This window comes from Macaca fascicularis, chromosome 1 (genome assembly GCF_037993035.2).
Source record: "Macaca fascicularis isolate 582-1 chromosome 1, T2T-MFA8v1.1".
Taxonomy (NCBI): domain Eukaryota; kingdom Metazoa; phylum Chordata; class Mammalia; order Primates; family Cercopithecidae; genus Macaca; species Macaca fascicularis.
In genome coordinates, this window is record NC_088375.1 from 907,715 (window position 1) to 926,573 (window position 18,859).

At 37.0% G+C, this 18,859-nt stretch overlaps 2 protein-coding genes across 4 annotated transcripts in view; both read right to left on the bottom strand.

Moving 5' to 3' along the window:
- The window catches only part of LOC102130647 (olfactory receptor 2T33), a 277,856-nt gene that overhangs the window by 53,816 nt on the left and 205,181 nt on the right, over positions 1–18,859 (bottom strand). The window lies entirely within an intron of this gene.
- Positions 6,721–9,511, bottom strand: LOC107126387 (olfactory receptor 2L8). The gene has a single exon (XM_045390396.3). The coding sequence runs from the start codon at positions 9,493–9,495 to the stop codon at positions 8,557–8,559; it is 939 nt and encodes a 312-aa protein (XP_045246331.2). The 5' UTR covers positions 9,496–9,511; the 3' UTR covers positions 6,721–8,556.

The window sequence follows — 18,859 nt, forward strand, 5'->3', positions numbered from 1 at the left end:
TCAACTACTGAATAACCTTTGTGTCTTTTCCCTTCAATTACCTGGGAAGAGCCATCTAAAATAAGTGCTGCCCTGTTTTGAAAGGGGTCTCTATTAAATCAGACCTTCCTTTTGTGTGATAATCAATTAAATCTAAACACTGATGCTCAGGTCCTTTTAGATTTGGATTCCCTGTTAGGAAACCTGCTGGGTCAAGTGAATTATCAGTGGTTAGGGTTAAATCATCTCTTTCTCATAGGATAGCTTCATACTTTAAATCCTTGAGCCACTGATACTTTTAAATCAGTGAGCCATCTTCCTGCTTTCTGGTTTAAAATAGTTCTAACTTGATGGGGTGTGCTTACAACCAAATTTCCCCAAAGGTCAGCTGTCTGCTTTCTTCAGTTAACAAGGTGGTGGCTGCAATAGATGGAACACATTCGGGCCATCCACAGGTTACAGAGTCTAAAACCTTTTGATAGGAAGGCTACAGGTTGCCGGTGGCCCCCATGTTCTTGGGCAAGTACCCCTAAAGCTACCCCTTATTTACATTATCTTGTCCCCCAGTCTGGAGTGCAATGGCGTGATCTCGGCTCACTGCAACTTCCACCTCCTGGGTTCAAGCGATTCTCCTGCCTCAGCCTCCCTAGTAACTGGGATTACAGGTGCGCCCCACCATGCCCAGCTAATTTTTTGTATTTTTTAAGTAGAGATGGGGTTTCACCATGTTTGCCAGGCTGGTCTCAAACTCCTGACCTCAGTTAATCCACCCGCCTTGGCCTCCCAAAGTGTTGGGATTACAGGTGTGAGCTACCGTGCCCGGCCGACTTTGACTCTTATTCTTAAAAATAAAATACATATATTATTTAGATATTAAAGAAAATTAATCTACAAAAAGAATAATATGAGCAAATAATTGCACTAAATATTTTTATTATACTTAGGAGATTTTCCTGGGTTTTTTAAAAACATGCAACTATCTAGGAACAATCAAACTCAGCAATTCAGAGGAAGCCAATTAAAACTACCAGTGAAGATACAGTATAACTATATTTCTAACAAATCAGTTTATTAGGGGGCTGAAAAGATATTTTAGTTGATAATGTGTCAAAGAAGACAATTCTGCTATGATACTGAGAGTTTCAGTACACTTTATGCTGGTAAAATTGCACGTTGAAAAGGTAAATAGGGCTAAACCATTCAAAACTTACAAGATGTTTAATCAGGAAATTAACTCTAACTTGTGAGAAAATTCGTAGCCCTGCTGAATTACTTGTTGCACTTTAAATCAGTGTCACATAGCCAGTGACTGCTCCCTGACATTAAGCCCTTCTTCTTCTCCTGGAGTTAATGCTTCTTCCTGCAAATTGTAGATACTTGTATTCATTTACTTTTAATAAAGTCTGTTGAATCAGTATTTCGCATCTGATCCCTGGTAGGGGATCTTCATTAATTAAGTTTTAGCACCAGGGAAATATCTTTGCAACTACCTAATTGGCCCTTCTAGCTTCACCAGACAGCTTACAATTATAGAATGCATAGAGGATACTGAAGGTAAATAACACACTACTTGTGGTAAAGACAAAATTTCTGTGAAATTTTAAGTTTCCTTAGAGAGGGAAAACCCTATCAAAAGTAAGGGCAGTGAATAGAGGGATGGAGGAAGACAAATGTATTTTAAAATATTTATCAGATAAAATTAAAAGGATCATATGATTGAATTTGTGGCAGTGAGACAAAATAGCTGAGATTAAGTCCCAAATGTCAAATTGACCTCAATCCAACATGTGTGATCCATGTATTCATCTTTGTATTCTCCTCAAACGCTATAAGTACCAAATAAGTATTCAGTGATTTATAAGATATTTCATCTGTAAAATAATTGTCTATTTTTTCTCCAGATTTTAAAGGCAAGTAAAAAACATAGTTAGTAGTGGGGTTGAGGTAAATCTTTTTTTTTTTTTTTGTTCGAAATCATCGCTTTTTTATTGAAATTTTCATTTGAAATCATTAATTACATGTTACTTTGTGCCATACTGATAGTATATGTAAAAATCCATTATAGTTTACATGAATTTAATTTTTTGTTTGGGTGCAAAAGTTATCCTGATAATTTCTAGCTTTTTGACTAGATACTAGTTTTATAATATATTCATGTGTCTTTGGCTCTAGTAAATGAAGCTAACATTATATATTTTGTTGCCATGTTTTTTATCTTCTTTTAAGAATGAGGATAATATCTATATAATCTCTATAATATCTATCCTCATTCTTTTTTTTTAATTATTTTTTATTATACTTTAAGTTCTAGGGTACATGTGCATAACGTGCAGGTTTGTTACATATGTATACTTGTGCCATGTTGCTGTGCTGCACCCATCAACTCGTCAGCACCCATCAACTCGTCATTTACATAAGGTATAACTCCCATTGCAATCCCTCCCCCCTCCCCCCTCCCCATGATAGGCCCCGGTGTGTGATGTTCCCCTTCCCGAGTCCAAGTGATCTCATTGTTCAGTTCCCACCTATGAGTGAGAACATGCGGTGTTTGGTTTTCTGTTCTTGTGATAGTTTGCTAAGAATGATGGTTTCCAGCTGCATCCATGTCCCTACAAAGGACACAAACTCATCCTTTTTGATGGCTGCATAGTATTCCATGGTGTATATGTGCCACATTTGCTTAATCCAGTCTGTCACTGATGGACATTTGGGTTGATTCCAAGTCTTTGCTATTGTGAATAGTGCCACAATAAACATACGTGTGCATGTGTCTTTATAGCAGCATGATTTATAATCCTTTGGGTATATACCCAGTAATGGGATGGCTGGGTCATATGGTACATCTAGTTCTAGATCCTTGAGGAATCGCCATACTGTTTTCCATAATGGTTGAACTAGTTTACAATCCCACCAACAGTGTAAAAGTGTTCCTATTTCTCCACATCCTCTCCAGCACCTGTTGTTTCCTGACTTTTTAATGATTGCCATTCTAAGTGGTGTGAGATGGTATCTCATTGTGGTTTTGATTTGCATTTCTCTGATGGCCAGTGATGAGGAGCATTTTTTCATGTGTCTGTTGGCTGTATGAATGTCTTCTTTTGAGAACTGTCAGTTCATATCCTTTGCCCAGTTTTTGATGGGGTTGTTTTTTTCTTGTAAATCAATGTGCAAAAATCACAAGCATTCTTATACACCAGTAACAGACAAACAGAGAGCCAAATCATGAATGAACTTCCATTCACAATTGCTTCAAAGAGAATAAAATACCTAGGAATCCAACTTACAAGGGATGTAAAGGACCTCTTCAAGGAGAACTACAAACCACTGCTCAGTGAAATCAAAGAGGACACAAACAAATGGAAGAACATACCATGCTCATGGATAGGAAGAATCAATATCGTGAAAATGGCCATACTGCCCAAGGTTATTTATAGATTCAATGCCATCCCCATCAAGCTACCAACGAGTTTCTTCACAGAATTGGAAAAAACTGCTTTAAAGTTCATATGGAACCAAAAAAGAGCCCGCATCTCCAAGACAATCCTAAGTCAAAAGAACAAAGCTGGAGGCATCACGCTACCTGACTTCAAACTATACGACAAGGCTACAGTAACCAAAACAGCATGGTACTGGTACCAAAACAGAGATATAGACCAATGGAACAGAACAGAGTCCTCAGAAATAATACCACACATCTACAGCCATCTGATCTTTGACAAACCTGAGAGAAACAAGAAATGGGGAAAGGATTCCCTATTTAATAAATGGTGCTGGGAAAATTGGCTAGCCATAAGTAGAAAGCTGAAACTGGATCATTTCCTTACTCCTTATACGAAAATTAATTCAAGATGGATTAGAGACTTAAATGTTAGACCTAATGCCATAAAAACCCTAGAGGAAAACCTAGGTAGTACCATTCAGGACATAGGCATGGGCAAGGACTTCATGTCTAAAACACCAAAAGCAATGGCAGCAAAAGCCAAAATTGACAAATGGGATCTCATTAAACTAAAGAGCTTCTGCACAGCAAAAGAAACTACCATCAGAGTGAACAGGCAACCTACAGAATGGGAGAAAATTTTTGCAATCTACTCATCTGACAAAGGGCTAATATCCAGAACCTACAAAGAACTCAAACAAATTTACGAGGTAAATCTTACAAAAGAAAGCCAATTATTACTTCTATAGAAACCGAGGGATCACCTCCACCTCGCCCACTTTATATCCCCTGTGAGCCTTTCGCCAAGGTCTAGGAAACAAATCTATACGAGACAGATTAACGAGGGAAAAGCATATAAGTTTTATTCATTTTACATGTACATGGGAATCTTCACAAGACTGTGAAGTCCAAATAAATGGTCAAAGCAAGATTTTTTTTATAATTTTAGCAAAAGAATGATAAATTGCAGAAAAAAGTACAGAAAAAAAGAGAAACTAGCTCGAAGCCATACATTCCAAGGGAGTCACTGGGAGGTATATGGGGGTGTAAAGATAGTAAAAAATGAGGGTTAATTCTGGTAGTTTATTTATTCAGGCCCACTGCATTCCTCCGGCTGTCAGGCTCTGGTGAAGGGCAGTTTTCTGTTCTGATACAGAAAGGGTACTGGAAGAGTATCAGAACGTACCAGAGGCTCCTGGAGGAATCTTCAGAACTTGCTGTATGCTGAAAAGACAGGTGAGATAACCTTTTTCTCCATTGTTAACCAAAATTTCTCAAATGTTTTCAGCTCAAACTAATAAATATGCTGACTCAGCATATTTGTGGATGGTGTGTCATTCACTCCTTCACTCTACTCAATTATTTCACTATTGAACCACAGCTTGTTGTGATGTGAAAGATACTGTCCTTTATAGTAGAAAGAATACTCATGTCCCTTTCTATAAATCAAACTTTGCTAATTTAATACATAAGAAATTTCTAAATGCACACAGTGTGGCATGAAATGCTAATAGATACCGCATGCTGTAAAATTTGCATCTTCTAGCCTGAGGACATGAAACAATTAAAGAATGACTGTGAAGTGAAAAATAACCACAGCATAACATTTGGAGGGAAAGAAAACTGGCTAAAACCAGGCACAATGAACAGTGAGCCAAGGACTCTGTGAGGTAATGAATTCATTAATTTCCCCAAGAGGGATTATTATCCAACTTTCAAAATTATCAGGACTACATTCTCATAAACAATGTAGCAAGTGACAGTATATTTGGAAAATTTGACTTTTCTCCATTATTCTTCTTAATGACCATAAGGGGGAAGGAGTGGCCTCTGAGTGCAGATACTATGCCAGCGGGGAGGGGCTTATTGCTTCCCTGAACCAGAGCCTATGGGGGTAAAAGAATTTTGAAGTCATTTCTGATAGCCTTGAAATGCTCAGCATTCATTGGTGACCTCTTTATCCATTCACAGAGACATTGGCATGAAAAATAGGATTACCGTTGCCTATACAGGAATGTCAGTAGGTGGGACTTCAATGATGCCATTTACCAACAAGGTAAAGCCTTCCATATTGTTTTTCAGTAAACTAACTTCAGAGAGATGGAATGATTTCCCCAGCCATGGTACGTCACAGAAAATCACAGAGCTAGGTCTCCTGCTTCCCTCCATGAACCACCACCTGGAATGGGTAAAGGGTCTGAACTGGGCACCACCGCTCAATTCAGTCCTCCCTCAGGCTCTTTCCAGTAATAACAACTAACAAAAACAGCCGGCATTGTATCTCGGTCTATTCAAGCTTCTATGACAAAAATATCTTAAACTGAGTAACCTATAAACAAGAGAAATGTATTTCTCAGAGTTGCGGAAGCTGGGAAGTTTAAGACACAGTGACTGAATATTCAGTGTCTGGAGAAATCTTGCTTTCTGGTTCATAGATGGTGCCTTCTATGACACCATACATGGTACCATCTGCTGTGACCCCACATGGTAGAAGGGACAAATAAGCTCCCTTGATCCTCCTTTAGAAAGGCATTAATCTTATTCAAGAGGGTGCCATCCTCATGACCTAATCATTTCCCAAAAGGCCCCAACTCTTAATACTATGACATTAAGGGTTAAGATTTAAGCATATGGATTTTGGGAGAATATACAAACACCCAGACCGTCTCACATTCCCACCACTATCCTAGACTGCATGATGTCATTCACTTCCTGCTCACTCTTTCCATCCTTCTCGAGACTGGCCTCATGGGCATATGCACAGGATTCCACACTCAAAGGGCTCCATGCATAGTTTCATGCTCTGCTGTTATCATTGGAATATTTAATAATTTCATCTCTGAGTATGCATGTGACAGAAGAGCTGGACAGATTGGTCACATTTGCAAGCAGTTTTGGTCCAGTAGTAGTGTGTACACAAGGGGGCACACACACACACACACACACACACCTTGTAATACTTCCCAGCACCACAGGATTCCAAGGAGTGGCTGGGGTATGGCTGGGCTCAGATTGGTGGTGACGACAGAAGCAGTGGCACAGGTGGCCGTAGGGTACAAGTGTCTCTAACGGGGAAGGAAGGAGGTGATCTCCCTAGAAGCAGCGAGTGACTCATGATGGGAGGCCTATTTTCCCTCTGTTCCAGAGCCCCTCCCCATTGTATTCATGGAATATGACCTATCTGAGTGAATATCAGGACAGGAAATGCCAGGAAGCTAAGGCAGTAAACTTTGTTAGTAAATCATTACAAAATAAAAATACACACTGCTCATTGCAACAAAGCACAACAAAGACTTAGTCTGATTTGTAAAACAAGTTCAAAATTTATGTTTTAACTGCTACAATATGGCAAAACAAATATCCACAGATTAGAAATAGAAATGAAATTTAAAGAGCGTTGAACTATGTAATACTTCACTGTTAACTGTAATCATGGAAGAGAACACTATAATGTGTTTGTACAAATCATTGGTGAAAGAAAATGAAGAGGAATACAAATGAATGGAAAGAAATCTAATGCTCATGGATTGGAAGAACTAATATTATTTAAATGACCAAACTACAGATTCAATGCAATGTCTATCAAAATACTAATGACATTCTGTACATAAATAGTAAAAACCATTATTAAAGATTTCTATCGAACTATTGTATGGAACCCAAATAGTCAAAGCATTCTAGAATGAAAAGAAAAAAACTGGAGCCATAATAGTACCAAACTTCAACTATACTACAAACAAGTAATAACCAAAACAGAATGGCAATGGCATAAAAACAGACACATAAAACAGTGAAACAGAACAGAGAACGCAGAAATAAATCCATGTATCTAGAGCTAACTGATTTTTTTATTTTAATTACTATGGATACTTAATAGTAATACATAATTGTGGAGTATATGTGATGTTTTGATAAAGACATACAATGCATAATGATCAAATTGGGGTAATTGGGGTAACCACCTCAAATATGTCTTGTTTCTTTGTGTTGGGAACATTCTAATTGCAGACTTTCAGTTATTCTTTAATACGTACAATAAATTCTACAATAATTATTGTTTACTATAGTTACTCTATTGTGCTACCAAATACTGATTCTTATTCATTCTATCTAATTATATTTTTGCAACTATAACCATCCCCACTTTACCACCCCTCACCTGTACCGTTCCTACCCTCTGGTGACCATCAGTCTTTTATCTATTTCCACTAGTTCAGTTTTTTAAAATTTTAGATCCCGCATAGGAGTAAGAACACACAAAACCTTTCTGTGTAACTGATTTTTGACAGCAGTACCAAGAACATTCATTGGGAAAAAGACAGTGTCTTCAATATACGGTGCTGGGAAAACTGGATATTTTTAGACAGAAAAATGAAACTAAACTCCCCGTCCTTACACTATACCAAAATCAACCCAAAACAGGTTAAAGACCTAAATGTAACCATTTTTATTACTGCTGGCACATTCCAGTCCTTGTTGTTGATCAAAATATACCTAATGTTAAATCATTTCCTGGGATTCATTCCCCTATAAAGAACATACTCTTGTCATAGGCCATCCAGAGTGGTATCAGGACTTAAGAATCCCTGATGAGCTCTCTGCTAAACTGCGTAAAAACAACTTCCCTAAATTGAAAGAATGGGTAACTGGTATGTTAAGTGTCTAAGATAAGAAAGATAAGACATCTTACAGCTTTCAATTAGATACACCAAGTCAAGAGACTTATTTTTTGTTTTGTTTTAGACATAAAGTAAATTTAAAATTACTGGAAAACAAATTGACCATAATGAAATTGTTATGCTGAGTGCCAAATTTAGACAAATTTCATTTCCGTTTCTGCATGACCAAAACCAAAAATTATCATTGACAACATATTAGCAAAAGTAGGTGCTTTCAAAATTTATGGAAACAATGCCATGAAGAAAAAAGGTTGTTTAGAATTATGTGTGTGTGTGTGTGTGTGTGTGTATGTGTGTGTGTGTGTGTGTAACAATTTTGTCCAGAAATCAGTGATTTTTTTTCTCTTACCTTGATTACTTTTAGCTCCTGAACTCTAGGATTGAAATAATGTTTTAATTACTATACACTGCTAGATGGATGTGTATCTGAGTCCTGGGGCCTTAAAATAGAAAATGTTTCTACATTTTCACAGAGCAGAGTCTCTGACTCACTCGTGTCAGGGCCCCCATCACCTCCTTGTTTCTCAGGCTGTAGATGATGGGGTTGAGCATTGGGGTGAGGATGGTGTAGAAAACAGCCAGAACCTTGTCCTCTGTTGGAGATCGCAGGGATCTTGGACGTAGATAGGTGTAGACAAAAGGTGCATAGTAGAAAGTCACTACAGTGAGGTGGGTGCTGCAGGTCAGGTAGGCCTTCTTCCTCCCTTCTGCAGATTTCATGCGGTAGACAGCAAGGAGAACCCGGCCATAGGAACATGAAATACCAATGAAGGGAAACACCAGAAAGATGGTGGTGCTCAAAAACACTGTGCCCTCATAGACCCAGGTGTCCGTGCAGGCCAGAGTCACCATGGCTGGGACATCACAGAAGAAATGATTGATGGCCCTGGATCGGCAATAAGGAATATGGAGAATATATACAGTGTGAGCACAAGCATTGATAGAGCCTATGATCCAAGATCCTGTTATCATCAGCACACACACTCTTTTGCTCATGCGGATGAGATAGTGGAGAGGAAAGCAAACAGCAATGTGACGATCATAGGCCATTGATGCCAAAAGTAGCGCTTCTGCACCTCCTAATGCCAAGAAGAAGAGACTCTGAATCCCACACCCAGTGAAGGAGATAGACTTGTTTCCATGCAGAAAATCAGAAGCCATCTTAGGAACAATGGTGGAGATGTAACTTAGGTCAATGAGGGAGAGCTGACTAAGTAGGAAATACATGGGTGTGTGGAGGTGGGTGTCCAAAAAGATGAGAAGAATCATGGATAGGTTTCCAATTAGAGCCATGAGGAAAATGAAAACAATGAGGATGAAGAGCAAAAGGCCAATTCTTGATGGCGGGAACAACCCCAATAAGATGAAATCAGTTGATGTTTGATTGTAATTTTCCATGGCGTTTTCATATGCTCTTTCCTGAAGGGAGACACAAGGATAAGTTAAGCACAGAAATCCATCTTTATCTGCAGCGGATGCATTTGAAGCCCCCCAGTAAATTCTCGAGACTGGGGTTGACACTGAGCCCTATATATATTATTTTGTGTCCATACATACTTCTGATAAAGTTTAATTTTTAAATAAGACAAGTAAGAGATAAACAAGAGTAACTTATAATAAAATAGAACGAGTGTACAGTATAGTATAATACAAATTATCTGAATATCGTCTCTTTCTCTCTCAAAATGTTTTATTGTACTCAGCCTTCTTTGATCTGATTTTGTACCTGTTTTGAAAAAGAAATCTTGTTTTTTTACCCAGAGTTTCACATTTGATGAGACCAACATTTGTTACCAGATTTTTTTCTGAGAAATATATAAACTTATAAGAAAGATATCTCTATTACAACTTCAATAGAATAATATTTTACTGCCTGACACTAACTCAGATATAATCAAAATCAGATGTTATATTGAATACATATGCATAGAAAGTCAATATAAATGCATACATTTAGATTTATATTTGAAAAAAATAGTATTATCTTTATAGGAAGATATATTATCTTTCCATATTTATACTTTTATTTTTTTGAGTGACAGGGTCTCTTTCTGTTACTCAGGCAGGAGTGAAGTGGCAATATCATTGCTCACTGCATCCTTGACATTCTGGCTCAAACGATCCACCTGCCTCAGCCTCCTGAGTAGCTGAGACTACAACCACGTGCCACCATACCTAGTTAACTTTTTTTTTTTGTAGACATGAAGTCTTGCTATGTTGCCCAGGCTGGTTTTGAACTCGGCCTCACCAATACTCCTGTCTCGGCCTTGCAAATGCTAGGAGTGCAATCATGAGCTGCCTCACCCAACCCATGTTTATTCTGCCAGATTTACTTCTAAAACTGCAGCAGCCTCTCCGTCATTTTGAGAAACTTGAATGATGTTTGCACAATAATGCCAATTATCAATTATTTCATCAGTTATCATTATTTGGTTCATTTATTTAGAAATCCAGAATAAATCCTTATTGCTATGTCCCTTTAACCAAAGCCATGTTAATTCACACTCTTGATTTTCAACATTCATCATTATCCATTCTCTTTTGCCTCCTTGCCTAATTTCAAAATTCTCTAGTGAAAGCAGACCCCTTACCAAATCGGTTACACATTCTGTCTTTTCCTTCTCTAGTGCTTAGATAACATTATAGATTGCTTTATGGATCCTTCAAAAGAATGAATTTTGAGGAAAGTTCTATCTCCTAAATAAAAACAGAAACTAGAATTCTGGCAAACTTCTGGGTAGAGGTGCGTTAGAAACTCTACTCCAGATAGAAGACATCAGAGAACAACTTTGCACAGTATGCCTAAAAGGACTGGATATTTTTAGCTTAAATATTAGCCTAGAGCCAAATACCACCAGAATTTTGAGCTAGTATAGCCACATATACGACTAACATTCACACAGCATGCATACACACAGAAATATGCATAATCACACATGATCATACTCATAAATACACTGAGATTATGATGATTAAAAAATGCAGAAGAATTGTGATCAGAATTCATTATCTTCAGAGACGTATGATATGCTATGAAATCCATGAAATAAATATCATTTGCTATCTAAAAGGATGCAACAGGTAACAATAATGGACCATTGAAAAGTAAAAATATAATAAATGATAAAAAAAAATTAAGTGAAAGTTTCGAAAGGCAAAGTAAGAAAAATGTATTAGAAGGTAAACAAAAGCAACAACAATATGAAAATATTATTATTGAGGAAAGATTTTAAAAAGTAGGGAAATCATATTGGAGGAACAATATGTGCTTAAGGACTTTCTTAGAAATGCATTCAGTAAAATAATGAAGTTAATATTCTTAAAAAATTTTCTCTGAAATGAAATATGTTAACTATCATATTCAAATGGCATGCAAATTCACAAAAATAAGTGAGAAATACTTTCCTGAAAAATATTATTTAAAAACTCTATTTCCTTGGAAAAATTTCCTAAAAATTCTAAATATTACATGCAAGACAAAATTGTAAAGCTTTTGAAATGAAAGTAATAAATATCAGAAGAAATATAGATAGATAGATAGATAGAGATATCTATATATATCTCAAACCAGGTTTTACAATAGTTTATATTTTTTTGCATTGTAGCAATAAATTCTATAAGATTAAATGATGTTGTCAACCCCTCAGTGCAGACATAAAGTGGAATGCAGTTCTGCTGTGACAGTGGGAGGAGTGTAAGGAACCTGGGGGTGATGATGGAGGAGGGAGCAGGCCACTATCCGTGGGAGCCTGTATCATGGATCAAGGAATGGAATTTGAGATATAGAAAATCAAGCATTAACAGATGAATGTATTGTCTGAAAATACATGGACAAATATGAGGGAAAACTGGAAAGATAATTTGATGTCATTGTCTTTGGGGTCAGCAAGAGTTTGTTATGTTTCTAACATTTCACCCTGTGGTCTGTTGAGACCATGTCTATTCATTTGTTGCATAAAACATTAAAGTGATGTAAAAATTATGTCACAGATGGAATTTTAACCCACAGCTTCATCATAATAATGAAAGACTGGCAGTTTTGACTCTAAGATTTGCAACAAGATACGGAAGTCCACTTTCTCTGCATCTACTTAACACATTACTGAAAGTTCAGTCAAAACAATTAAACAAGAAAAGAAATAAAAATTATCTTAATTCAAAAGAAAGAACTAAAATTATTTCTATTTGCATATGACATAATTATATATGTAGAAAACTTAAGATAAATAATAAAATTAGCAAAATTACAGGATGCAACATTAACAACGAGAACGTGTTGTAATTCTATACACTAACAAAGAACAATCTGAAAATTATACTCTGATTTTATTTACAGTAGTAACACAAAGAAATGAAACACTTAAGAATAAACCTGACCAAGGAGTTAAAAACTTTATACATTGAAAATGAGAAAATGCTGACTAGAGCTATTAAAGAAGACAAAAATAAATGGGAATGCATCCTATATATTTATCAATTGGAAGGCTTAATACTGTTAAGGTGTCAACAATGCCCAAAGTCCCCCATCAGTGTGCTGTATTCAAGAGACATGTCTCATGTGCAAAAACGCACATAGACTCAAAATAAAGGAATAGAGAAAAAGTTACCAAGCAAAAGGAAAAAAGGAAAAAGCAGGGGTAGCAATCCTAGTGTCTGACAAAATAGTCTTTAAACCAACAAAGGTCAAAAAAGACAAAGAAGGGCATTACATAATGTAAAAGAGTTCAATTCAACAAAAATTTCTAACCATTGTAAATATTTATGAAACCAATACAGAAGCATCCAGATTCATAAAACAAGTTCCTAGAGACCTACAAAGAGACTTCAACCCCCAAACAATAATAGTGGGAGACTTTAATACCCCACCATCACTATTAGGCAGATAATTGAGACAGAAAATTAACAAAGATATTCAGGACTTGAACTCAGCATTATCCATTCTCTTTTGCCTCCTTGCCTAATTTCAAAATTCTCTAGTGAAAGCAGACCCCTTACCAAATAGGTTACACATTTAGATCAGGTAGACCTGATAGATATCTACAGAACTCTCCATCCCAAAACAACAAAATACACATTTTTTTCTTGGCATCATAAGGCATTTACTCTAAAACCGATCACATAATTGGAAGTAAAACTCTCCTCAGCAAATACAAAAGAACTGAAATCATAACAAACAGTCTCTCCAACCAATCAAATTATAACTCAAAGTTAAATCCCCCTTAAGGCCGGGCATGGTGGCTAATAACTGTAATCCCAGCACTTTGGGAGGCCGAGGTGGGCAGATTGCCTGAGCTCAGGAGTTTCTGACCAGCCTGGGCAACATGGTGAAACCCTGTGTCTACTAAAATCCAAAAAAATTTAGCCAAGCATGTTGGCATGCACCTGCAGTCCCAGATACTTGGGAGGCTGAGGCAGGAGAATTGCTTGAACGCAGGAGGCAGAGGTTGCAGTGAGGAGAGATCACACCATTGCACTCCAGCCATCAAAAAAAAAAAAAAGCCCCTCGAAGCCACACAATTACAGGGAAATAGAACAACCTGCTCCTGCTTCTGAATGACTCCTGGGTAAATAATGAAATTAAGGCAGAAATCAGGAAGTTCTTTGAGACCAAAGAAAGCAAACAGACAACTCATCAGAATCTCTGGGACGCAGATAAATCAATGTTAAGAGGGAACTTTATAGTACTAAAGGCACAAAGCAGAAAGCTAGAATGATCTCAAATTGACACCCTAACATCACAACTGAAAGAACTAGAGAACCAAGAGCAAACAAACCCAATAGCTAACAGAAGATAAGAAATAACCAAGATTGGAGTGGAAATGAAGGAGATGCAGACTCAAAAAACCCTTCAAAAAATTAACGAATCCAGGAGCTGGTTTTTGAATAAAATTCAATAAGCTTGATAGACTGTTATCAAGAATAATAATGGAGAAAAGAGAGAAGATTCCAATGAACACAATCAGAAACAATAAGGTAAATACTACTACTAACCCCACAGAAATATAAACAACCATCAGAGAATACTAACAGCACCTCTATGCAAATAAACTGGAAAATCTAGAAGAAATTGATAAATTTCTGGACACATAAACCCTCCCAAGACTGAACAAGGAAGAATTTGAAACCCTGGATAGACCAATAACAAACTCTGAAATTGAGGCATTAATAGCCTACCAACCCAAAAAAGCCCAGGCCCAGATGGATTACAGCTGAATTCTACCAGAGGTACAAGTGGAGCTGTTACCATTTTTTCTGAAACTGTTCCAAACAATTGAAAAGAAAGGACTCCACCCTAACTTTTTTTTTTTTTTCTTTTTTGAGATGGAGTCTCACTGTCACCTAGGTTGGAGTACAGTGGCACAATCTCAGCTCGCTGCAACTTTCACCTCCCAGGTTGAAGTGATTCTCATGCCTCAGCCTCCAGAGTAGCTGGGACAACAGGTGCGCAACACCACACCTGGCTAACTTTTTGTACTTTTAGTAGAGATGGGGTTTCACCATGTTGGCCCGGCAGGTCTCGAACGCCTCACCTCTGGTGATCCACCTGCCTCGGCCTTCCAAAGTGCTGGGATTACAGGTGTTAGCCAACATGCCCAGCCTAGGCTAACTCATTATATGAGGCCAGCATCATCCCAATACCAAAACCTGGCAAAGACACAACAAAAAAAGAAAACTTCCTGTAATATCCCTGATGAACAATGTGATGCAAACATACTCAATATGGACAAATTGCATCCAGCAGCACATCAAAAAGCTTATCCACCACAATCAAGTCAGCTTCATCCCCTGGATACAGAACTGGTTGTACATACACAAATCAATGAATGCAATCAATCACATAAACAGAACTAAAGACAAAAACTACATGATTATCTCAATAGACACAGAAAAGGCTTTCAATAAAATTCAACTTCCCTTCATGTTAAAAACTCTTAATAAACTAGGTATTGAAGGAACATACTTCAAAATAATAATAGCCATTTATGACAAATCCATAACCAATATCATACTGAATGGGCAAAAGCTGGAAACATTCCCCTTGAAAACTAGCACAAGACAAGGAGTCCATCTCTCATGACTGTTACTCAACGTAGTGTTGGAAGGTATGACCAGGGCAACCAATCAAGAGAAAAAAAGAAAAGGTATTCAATTAGGAAGAAAGGAAGTCAAATTATCTTTGGTTTCAGATAACATGATTCTATCCAGAAAACCCAATTAACTCTTCCCAATGCCTTCTTAAGCTGATAAGCAAATTCATCAAACTCTCAGGATACAAAATCAATGTGCAGAAATCTCAAGCAATCCTACATTCCAGCAACAGACAGGCAGAAAGCCCAATCACGAATGGGCTACAAATCATTGCTCAAGGAAATCACAGAGGACACAACCAGAGGGGAAAACATTCCATACTCATGGATAGGAAGAATCAATATTGTGAAAATGGCCATATTGCCCAAAGCAATTTAGAGATACAATACTATTCCACTTAAACTACCATTGATATTCTCCACAAAATTAGAAAAAAAAATAACTATTTTAAAATGAATTGGAACCAAAAAATGGCTTGCATAACCAAAGAACAAAGCTGGAGACATCAGGCTACCCGACTGCAAACTATACTACAAAGCTACCGTAACAGAAACATATGGTACTGGTACAAAAACAAGCACATAGACCTATGGAACAGAATGAAAAACTCAGAAATAAGACTTCACATCTACAACCATCTGATCTTCAACAAACCAGACAAAAACAATCAATGGGGAAAGGATTCCCTATTTAATAAATGGTGCTGGGAGAACTGGCTAGCCATATGCAGAAAATTGAAACTGGATTCCTTCCTTACACATTATATAAAAATTAACTCAAGATGGATTAAAGACTGGAATGTAAAACTCAAAACTATAAAAGCCCTAAAAGAAAATATAGGCAGTATCATTCGGGAAATAGGCATGGGCAAGGATTTTATGACAAACACTCCAAAAGCAATTGCAACAATAGCAAAAATTGACAAATGGGATCTAACTAAACTAAAGAGCTTCTACACAACAATCAAAGCTATCAGCAGAATGAACAGACAACCTACAGAATGGGAGAAAATTATTACAATCTATCCATCTGACAATGGTGTAATATCCTGAATCTACAAGGAACTTAAGCAAATTTACAAGGAAAAAACAACCCCATTAAAAAGTGGGGAAAGGATATGAACAGACGTTTCTCAAAAAAAGACATACGTGCAGCCAACAAACATATTTTAAAAAGCACAACATCACTGATCATTAGAGAAATGCAAATCAAAACCATAATTAGATACCATCTCCTGCAAATCAGAATGTCAATTATTAGAAAGTCAAGAAACAACAGATGCTGGTGAGGCTTTGAAATAGGAATAGGAATACTTTTACACCGTTGGTGGGAATGTAAATTAGTTCACCTATCATGGAAGACAGTGTGGCAATTCTTCAGAGACTTAGAACTGGAAATACCATTTGATCCAGCATTCCCATTACTGGGTGTATACCCAAAGGAATATAAATTATCCTATTATAAAGGTACCAGCATGTGTATGTTCACTGCAGCACTATCCACAAGAGCAAAAACATGGAATCATACCAAATGCCCATTAATGATAGACTGGATAAAGAAACTGTGGTACATATACACAGTGGAATACTATATAGCCATAAAAAAGAACAATATCATGTCCTTTGCAAGGACATGGATGAAACTGGAAGGCATTATCCTCAGCAAACTAATGCAGGAACAAAAAACTAAATACTGCGTATTTTCACACAGAAGTGGGAGCTGAACAATGAGAACACATTGACACAGGAAGGGAACAACACTTACTGGGGCCCATTGTGGAGGGCAGTGGAGGGGAGAGCATTAGGGTGAAGAGATAATGCATGCTGGGTTTAATACCTAGGTGATGGATTGATAGGTGCAGCAAACCACCATGGCACACATTTACCCATGAAACAAAACTGCTCTTCCTGCACATACACCCTGGAACTTAAAAACAAACAATAAAATAATTATTAAAAATAATAATAATAAAGTACACAAAGCCAAAAAAAGTGGAATCTCTATCAAAATTAAAATGATAAATCTTTTTTTTTTTTTTTCAGAAACAGGAAAGCACATTCTAAAATTTACATGAATCTTAAAGGATCTTCAGTAGTCAAAAAATCTTGATTTTTTTTGGAAAAAGAACAAAATTTAAAGACTCACACAATCTGATTTTTTTTTCTTTTGAGATGGAGTCTTGCTCTGTCACCCAGGCTGGAGTGCACTGGCACCATCTCAGATGACTGCAAGCTCCACCTCCCGGATTCACGCCATTCTTCTTCATCAGGCTCCTGAGTAGCTGGGACTACAGGCACCCGCCACCACGCCCAGCTAAATTTTTTTGTACTTTTAGTAGAGACAGGGTTTCATCATGTTAGCCAGGATGGTCTCAATGTCCTTACTTCAGTATCCGCCCACCTCGTCCTCCCAAAGTGCTTAGATTACGGAGGTGAGCCGCTGCACCCAGACATACACTTTCTGATTTTAAAACTTACTCAAAGCTGTAGTAATCAAAACAATGTGGCAATGGCACAAAGCCAGACATACGCTCAACGGGATAAAATAAGAGTCAAGAAATAACCTCTCACATACATGGTAACCTTTTTTCAAAAAGGAACTAAGTCCACTCAGTGGAGATGGAACAGTCTTTTCAATAAACGGTGTTTGGAAAAATGGATATTTACATTCAAAATATTGAATTTGGATGTTTACACCATATTAAAAAATTAAGTCAAAATGAATAAAACCTAAATGCAAGAGATAGAAGTATAAAGAATAGTTGGTGAAAATGTCGAATAATAAAGGCACTCTGGAGTGCTTCTCAATTTGCAGTGGAGTTTCACCTTTATAAACCCACCGTAAGTTGAAAAAATTGTAAGTAAAAATGCATCTAGTATCTGGATAAACTCATCATAATGTCAAAAATTGTAAGTCAAAGCATGTATGTCCAGGTATTCCTCAACTTACAATATGGTTATGTTCCTATAAACTCATCATAAAGTCCAAAATCATCAAATTATTGTAAATCTGGAACCATCTGCATAGTAATTCCTCCAAAATTTAAACAAAGAATGAGTATATGATCCAACAATTTCAGTTCTGAATGAAATAAATAAAATAATAAATAAATTAATAAAATAAATAAAAGCAGACACCTGAACAGATATTTTTGGATTTTTTTTTTTTTATTCAGGAAGTACATTCGTGGTTTGTTACATGGATATCCTGTGTGATGCTGAGGTTTGGGCTTCTGTTGAATCCTTCTCCAAAATAATGAACACAGCATAGATACGTAGCTTTTCAACCCTTGCCTCCTCCCTCACTCTCCTCTTTTGGAGTCCCCGGTGTCTACTGTTCCCATCTTTATGTCCGTGTGTACCCAATTCTTAGCTCCCACTTATACCTGAGAACATGCAGTATTTGTTATTCTGTTTTTGCATCAAACAAATATTTCTATTCCCATGTTCATAGCAACACTATTCACAATAGCCCAAAGGCAGAAGCAAAGCAAGTGATCATCTACAGAGAAATCAATATAAATATAGTATGTATATACAGTTTTTAAAAGTGAAGAAGCTTTGACACATGCTACAACATAGATGAAACTTGAATACATTATGCTAAGAGAAATAAGCCCATCACAAAAAGACAAATATTGTATGAATTCACTTACATGAAGTACCCAGAGTAG

Excerpts from the sequence above, each read along its gene's own strand:
- LOC107126387 (XM_045390396.3), bottom strand. The coding sequence starts at position 9,495 with ATGGAAAATTACAATCAAACATCAACTGATTTCATCTTATTGGGGTTG.